The sequence below is a fragment of the Lepus europaeus genome, chromosome X, assembly GCF_033115175.1.
Source record: "Lepus europaeus isolate LE1 chromosome X, mLepTim1.pri, whole genome shotgun sequence".
NCBI classification, from domain to species: Eukaryota; Metazoa; Chordata; class Mammalia; order Lagomorpha; family Leporidae; genus Lepus; species Lepus europaeus.
In genome coordinates this window covers 120,918,715-120,927,012 of record NC_084850.1, presented here as the reverse complement: position 1 = coordinate 120,927,012, position 8,298 = coordinate 120,918,715, and the positions used below count along the sequence as shown (strand labels likewise).

General features: G+C 42.7%; 1 protein-coding gene across 1 annotated transcript; it reads left to right on the top strand.

Annotated features, from left to right (window-relative positions):
* Positions 1 to 274: 274 nt before the first annotated feature.
* On the top strand, positions 275 to 1,285 carry LOC133752850 (melanoma-associated antigen B10-like). The gene has a single exon (XM_062183137.1). It carries the CDS (start codon positions 275 to 277, stop codon positions 1,283 to 1,285), a length of 1,011 nt encoding a protein of 336 aa, XP_062039121.1.
* Positions 1,286 to 8,298: the final 7,013 nt, after the last annotated feature.

Below are 8,298 nucleotides of genomic sequence, written 5' to 3'. Positions count from 1 at the left end.
TTGCTGTCATTCCCCTTGTAGGCCCCTAGCAGATCTGGCAGTTAGCAGTAAAATACACACCCTGCTATTTCACAGGGTAGTCAGGGCACAAACAGAGCAGAGAATAAGACCTTGTGCATTCCTTGAGTAGTGGATACAAGAAAACTTGCAGAAGAGCCATGGATAAAGCCAAAGTGCTGTCCTTTTGGTGAGTAGGTGCACACCGTCTCCTTCTCTCTCCCCCAGGTCACTGGTTCACCTGCTGTTTTGTCTGCTGCTCCTGAACAGACTCATCATGCCTAGAGGGCAGAAGAGTAAACTCCGTGCCCGGGAAAAACGCCGTCAGGCCCAAAAAGATCCCCAAAATCTGGTGGATGCTCAAAGATCTGAGTATTCCCCCTCTTCATCTGCTCATTCCAATGATATTCCCCGGAGTTCACTTACTGGAACACTCAGCAACCCCCAAGGCCCTGAGACAGTCACATTCCCCACCACTACTGCTGCAGCTGCTCCAGCTACACGATCAAATGAAAATACCACAAGGCCAGGGTCCACACAAAGCCCATCAACCATGGAGAATTTCCCCAACGGCCCTGTAGATGAGAAGGTAGTTATGCTGGTGCATTACTTGCTGTACAAGTATCAAATGAAAGAGCCAATTAGTAAGGCAGAAATCCTGAAAAACATAATCCAAGTATACAGGAGCCAGTTCCATGAGATCCTGAGAAAAGCTTCTCAGCACCTGGAGCTGATATTTGGCCTTGACTTGAAGGAAGTGGACCCCAACAAGCATATCTACGTGCTCATCAACAAATTGGAATCAAATTGTGATGCGAGTTTGAGTGATGAAATAAGAGTCCCCAAGACTGGCCTGCTGATGACAATTCTGGGTGTGATCTTTACAAATGGCAATTGTGCCACGGAGGAGAAAATCTGGGAAGTGCTAAATATGATGGGGCTATATGATGGGAGTGTGCACTTTGTCTATGGAGAGCCTAGGAAGCTCATCACCAAAGACTTGGTGAAAGAAAAGTACCTGGAGTACCGGCAGGTGCCCCATAGTGATCCTCCACGCTATGAGTTCCTGTGGGGTCCAAGAGCTCATGCTGAAACAAGCAAAATGAAAGTCCTGGAGTTTTTGGCCAAGATCCACAGTACAGTTCCCAGTGCCTTTGTATCCGAGCATGAAGAGGCTTTAAGAGATGAGGAAGAGAGAGCCCAAGCTAGAATTGCAGCCAGAGCTCGCGCAAGTGAGAGAGCCAATGCACGTTCCACAGCCATGCCTGGAAGCACCTCTAACTCCTAATAAAGTCTGAGACAGATTCTTCACTTTGTGGTTGAAAAGAGTCATGAATATTCTTTTTTTTTTTTTTTTTGACAGGCAGAGTGGACAGTGAGAGAGAGAGACAGAGAGAAAGGTCTTCCTTTGCCGTTGGTTCAGCCTCCAATGGCTGCTGCGGCTGGCGCACTGCAGCCGGCGCACCGTGCTGATCCGATGGCAGGAGCCAGGTGCTTCTCCTGGTCTCCCATGGGGTGCAGGACCCAAGTACTTGGGCCATCCTCCACTGCACTCCCGGGCCACAGCAGAGAGCTGGCCTGGAAGAGGGGCAACCGGGACAGAATCCGGTGCCCAACCGGGACTAGAACCTGGTATGCCAGCGCCGCTGGGCGGAGGATTAGCCTATTGAGCCGCGTTGCCGGCCGAGTCATGCATATTCTAAGCAGCAGAAGTTCAAGGTGGGGCTGGGGACAGCATAGTCTATAACATGTTTGTGCTCGTGTTCTATGTGGTAGCCTTGGATAATTTTTAAAAGATATTACTCCCTTTAATAGTAGCTCCAGAATCCAAGCTTATGAATGACAATGCTCAAAATTTATTCTGCATATGAGATTTGAGAGTGATTTGTTATTTTGTGAATCAAATTGGGAAACTATCTTATTTAGTGATTTGTAACAAGATAGTGTGAAAATGAATTAGGCATTTCTTTGGAAACAAAATAACTCAATAGTGTGATATCTGGGGTCATGAAACAGAGAAGAAAGGTAAAAGCTTATTATTGTAGTCTCTATTCCCCTCAACTCTATGATTCTGTGAAAGTAACAGATATATACTTGGATATGCATAGGTCATACAAAAATATAGGATTAATTACGTTGTAACAAGTTAGGTATCTTGCATACTGGTTCATTTATTCCCCAAACATTAATCTAGTATTTGTTTTTTGGAAACCTTTGTACTGGTAGTAAGAATGGCAGGATGTAATATTATTTTATATAAAGAATATGATATATCCTAAGATCTAAAGGACAAATCAGAAGACCGAGTAAGCAGGTTGCAGAAGGGATGTCTGGTGTAAATGCCTTGAGGCAGAGAGGTTTAGGGCATTGGGAAACTACAAGTCCTTCAGTGTGAGTTGATTTTTTTTTTACTTTTTAAATATTTATTTATTTATTTATCTGAAAGAGTTACAGAGAGGGTGGGGGACAGACACAGAGATCTTTGATCTGCTGGTTCACTCAGCAAATGGCTACTATGGCTCCAATGGCTGGGGCTGGGCCAGGTGGAAGCCAGGAACCTGGAACTCCAATCAGGTCTCCTCCATGGTGGCAAGGGCCCAGGTACTTGGGTCATTTGCTGCTGCTTTCCCAGGTGCATTAGCATGGAGGTGGATTGGAAGTGGAGCAGCCGGGAAACAAACAGGCACCACCACTCCCAATTCAAGCTTCTTGCTAATGTGCACCCTAGGTGGCAGCAGGTGATGATTCAAGTACTTGGGTCTCTGCCACCCATGTGGGAGACCTGGATTGAGTTCCAGGTTCCTGGCTCCTGGCTAGGCCAGCCTTAGCTCTTGTAGCACTTAGGAAATGAATCAGCAGATGGGAGAGAGTCTCTCTCTCTCTCTCTCTCTCTCTCTCTTTCTCTTTCTCTTCCTCTCTGTCTTTAAAATAAATTTTAAATACTTTAAAAAGAGAAAACTACTTATAGAAGTTGTTTCTGATAACGGATAAGCCAGGTAGAAATTTTCACCAGAGGCATGAATGGAAGGTATTTTGTGCTCCCCCTGAACACACTCCACACAAACTATGTGTCTCATTTTTTAAAGATTGAGTTTATTTATTTGAAAGAGTTAACAGAGAGAGGTAGAGCCAGAGAGAGAGAGGGGGGTCTTCCATCCGCGGGTTCACTCCCCAAATGACTGCAAAGGCCAGAGCTGAGCTGATCTGAAGCCAGGAACCAGGAGCTTCTTCTGGGTCTCCCTCATGGGTGCAGGGGCCCAAGGACTTGGGCCATCTTCTACTGCTTTCCCAGGCCATAGAGGAGAGCTGGATTGGAAGTGGAGTGGCTGCCAGAACTCGAACCGGCACCCATATGGGATGCCAGCACTGTAGGCTAGGCCTTTAACCCACTGCTTCACAGAGCCGGCCCCAAATATGTGTCTTAAACACATCATCTCCAGCAAATTTCTGAGAACTAAGGGTCATCCTATCTTGACGTGCAATACTCAGAAGCCTAAGAAACACAAAGTTTGCGTTAGTCCACTTTGTGCTGCTATAATTGAATACCAGGGATTGGGTAACTCATAAAGAAATCTGTTTTTCGGCCGGTGCCGAAATAGGCTCAATAGGCTAATCCTCTGCCTGCGGTGCCGGCACACTGGGTTCTTTTGTTTTTGTTTTGTTTTTTAAAAGATGTATTTATTTGTTTATTTACTTATGTATTTATTGGTTGAAAGTCAGAGTTACACAGAGAGAGAAGAGGCAGAGAGGGAGGTCTTACATCCGATGGTTCACTCCCCAGTTGGCCACAAAGGCCAGAGCTGCATTGATCTGACGTCAGGAGTCAGGAGCTTCTTCTCGGTCCCCCATGCAGGTGCAGGGGCCCAAGGACTTGGGCTACCTTCCACTGCTTTCCCAGGCCACAGCAGAGAGCTGGATCAGAAGTGAAGCAGCTGAGGCTCGAACCAGCGCCCGCATGGGATGCCGGTGCCACAGCCAGGGCTTCAACCTGCCTTGCCACAGCGCTGGCCCCACTCCTTTGGTTTTAACCTCTTTCTTAACTTTTATTTAATGAATATAAATTTCCAATGTACAGCTTATGGACTACAATGGCTTCTCCCTCCCATAACTTCCCTCCCACCCGTCACCCTCCCCTCTCGCGCTCCCTCTCCCCTTCCATTCACATCAAGATTCATTTTCAATTCTCTTTATATACAGAAGATCAATTTAGTATATATTAAGTAAAGATTTCAACAGTTTGCACCCACATAGAAACACAAAGTGAAACATACTGTTTGAGTACTAGTTACAGCATTAAATCACAATGTACAGCACATTAAGGACAGAGATCCCACATGAGGAGCAAGTGCACAGTGACTCCTGTTGTTGACCCAACAAATTGACACTCTAGTTTATGGTGCCAGTAACCACCCTAGGCTCTCGTCATGAGTTGCCAAGGCTATGGAAACCTCCCAAGTTCGCCGACTCTGATCATATTTAGACAAGGTCATAAAAGACAGGGTGAGGATAGTAACCAATGATCCTAAGAGAGGCATTAACCAGGTCTGAACAATTATACAGCATTAAGTGGGGAAGAGGACCATCAGTACACACAGGTTGGGAGTAGAGCCATTGGAGGTAGAGTAGAGGTTATGATTACAAAGGAATGAGGCCCAAGTGCGCTAGACAGGGTCTAGAACAAAGGACAGAGTCATTATTAGAGGAGCTAAGAAAGGTGCTGTCTAAGCTACAATTAAGTTTTCTGATTGAGAGGCAAATAGAACCTGACAGAAGGGGCTTGATAATAATCTGTTGGGCTTTAGGCCTTGTAAGTAAAGAGGCCCAGACCTGCAATGTTGCTGACCCTACTTGGCCGTCCCCTCAGCTGCAGTGGTCACTTTGGAAGTTGGGCTGAGTGAAGGGCTTTTCAGCTTAGAGCCAATAAGATCCGTGGCTCTGACCTGGGCATCCTTCGACTCCAGGGCAGGTCCATTTCCAGTGATCCAACTCTTGGCAGAGCTGCCAGGGCTCTTCACAAGCTGACTTCTGCTGAAGCCCAGGCTTACCACATTGAAAGCCACTGCAGTGGACTGGCCTGTTGGGTCTCCTTGAGGGAAGATCACTGTACAGATCAGACATTAATAGGCCTGCCACCCATTGCTTCTGATGCCTAGCTTTCTTTTCCTCCTGGTTTGTGTTAAAGCAGAGCAGAGGATGCAAGTCAAGGGAGTGCCCAAGTCCCATCTCTAATCTTTGGTGGCCTGAACTACAAGTTTATAGTCACAGGCATGTTCTGTAGTAGTTTTTCTAAGGTAGACAATGCCCATGAGGAAAAGTATATTCTCACTTACAAACTTTCTTTCCCTTTGGTCTGAAAGGGAGGTTTTTTCTACTTACTGTATACTTCGCTGATGGCGAAGTGAATCTAGCTATGAGATTATTATTTAAGTTCTTATTTTGGCTATGCTATTACAGAAAAATGTTAGCCATCTCTTTTATAAGGTCTAAAGATTAAATTGTGCATCCTACAGATTCCTTCATAATAGAATTAGTTTCCTACCTTGAAGAGAATAGAGAAATGAAAGAACAAGTTGGGCTTAGAATAGAAAAATGAGGGAGCAAGTCCTAGATCGCTTGCTGACAATAGCAATATCACATGAATACTTAGCAAACCGTTTCAACCATTAGATAACAACTTAAGAAAACATTTACCAGAAGGTCCAATGCCTTCTATAAATTTTAAGAATCATGTATTTGAAAACACCTCTTAAATATCGAACATGGTGTAGTTTGTTTAACCAGTAAACTTAAGCACAACCACATAAAATGTTGACAGTTTCTTTCTACCAACACGTTTAAAACATATGATACAGAGATTCAGGTCACACAAATTAAAATGTATCTTTGATTAATTTTAGCAGCTTAAATTTATGGACAATCTTATCTATAAGCTGATTAAAATAAAATTCTTAATAAAATTTTCCCATGTGAACATACAATATGTACACATATATAACATAACATAATAGACCCATATAGCAATTTTAATAATAGCTTTTAAAATCTTTAACTCTTGGCTGGCTCCGTGGCTCAACAGGCTAATCCTCCACCTTGCGGCGCCGGCACACCGGGGTCTAGTCCCGGTCGGGGCAGCGGATTCTATCCCTGTTGCCCCTCTTCCAGGCCATTTCTCTGCTATGGCCCAGGAAGGCAGTGGAGGATGGCCCAAGTGCTTGGGCCCTGCACCCACATGGGAGACCAGGAGAAGCACCTGCCTCCTTGCTTCAGATCAGCGAGATGCGCTGGCTGCAGTGGCCATTGGAGGGTGAACCAACGGCAAAGGAAGACCTTTCTCTCTCTCTCTCTCTCTCTCTCTCTCTCTCTCTCTCTCTCTCACTATCCACTCTGCCTGTCAAAAAAAAAAAAGAAAGAAAGAAAAAAATCTTTAACTCTTTTTGTAGATTGCCAATTGATTTGAATTGCTTTTTGTTTTTAGTAACCTCAGTTAACCATACTTTCTCTCAGTTGGTACTGTTAATACATTATTGGCTTCATCTGTTTACAGAGCCATTGCAAAGTACTGAATACAATAGAAGTGGCTGGAAAAAAAATCCATAGGAACCTATAGGAGGACAGCTACACACAGAACCAACAACGCTTTAGTTTTATGAGCAGCAGATCATATATAACTGTGGATGACAAAAGACTTTAAGTCGCCATGTTTAAAATTATAAACTCATCAACCAACAAGAGGCACTTGCTTACTTCACAGTATTTTTGAAAACACCTGTAGGATTTTACAAATATTTAACCCTTTAGGCCTCTGGGGATTTCTCATTAAGATAACTATCATGTCTAGTAACACAAGATCATTAGACTTTTTAATTCTCAAACATTTGTATTAATAGCATTTTCCATTATAGAAACTTAAAATTTAGTACCACGTCACATCTTGACAGTACTTCTAATATAATCCAAATAGCCTGATTAGTTGGTGTCTCTATAAGATGAGAGACATAGGTCCTTCGATTTTTTCAGTTGGGCCCAAACTGGAAAAACCAAAGTCCAAGATTTACTGGAAATTTTAGAGTCCAGATTGTTTGAAACTTTGATTTTTTGAATGCCTGTCAAGAATGCCAAGAAGGCTCAAAATCCAAAATATCTGGTTGAAATAAGATTCCTTAAAATCATGACATAATATAGACCAAATTTGATCATTGTTACAAGGTGGTTATTCAAATCTTTGAAAATAAGCACATATTTAAATAACCCATAGCTCTTAATAAAAATTCAGCAGTTTTTGAACAATTAGAATTTAACAGACATAAAGAGAACATAATAGATTACTTTAACACATTGCTGTAACAGAGAATCAGATTTTCATTCTATGTCAAAGAGAAATTGAGCTTCCTGTGATCTTTTGCTGTGAGGTTTCCTTCCTTTACCTTCTTTCATATTGATGACCATGTTCCTGTGTTTCTGTGTGTAACACATCTTTAAGCATCTTTTGCAGGGCAGGATGAGTGGCAACAAATTCTTTCAGTTTCTGTTTACTATGAAAAGTGTTAATTTCACCTTCATTCACAAATGAGAGCTTTGCAGGATATAATATTCTGGGCTGGCATTTTTTCTCTCTCAATACCTGGGCTATGTCTTGCCATTCCCTTCTAGCTTGTAGGGTTTCTGATGAGAAGTCTGCTGTGAGTCTAACTGGGGATCCTCTGAGAGTAATCTGATGTTTCTCTCTTACACATTTTAGAATTTTTTCTTTATGTTTCACTGTGGTTAGTTTGATTACAACATGTCGTGGTGAGGATCTCTTTTGCTCATGTTTACTAGGGGTTCTATGAGCTTCCTGTACTAGGATGTCTCTGTCCTTCTCCAGACCCGGGAAGTTTTCTGCTAGTATCTCGCTGAAAAGGCCTTCTAATCCTTTCTCCCTCTCCATGCCTTCAGGAAGTCCTAGAACCCGAATGTTGGGTTTTTTAATAGTATCCTGTAGATTCCCAACAATATTTTTTAGATTTCTAATTTCCTCTTCTTTTCTTTGGTTTGACTGTATACTTTCCTGTGCTCTTTCTTCTAAGTCCAATATTCTCTCTTCTGCTTCACCCATTCTGTTTTTAAGGCTCTCTAATGTGTTTGTCATTTGATCTATTGAATTCTTGATTTCATTATGATTTCTTGTCACTATCAGAGTTCTTGTTCTACTAGTTTTTTCATTTCACTTTCATTCCTCCTTAATATTTCATTTTCGCATGACAGATTTTCTATCTTTTCCATTAAGGATTTCTGTAGTTCAAGAATTTGTTTTTGAGAACT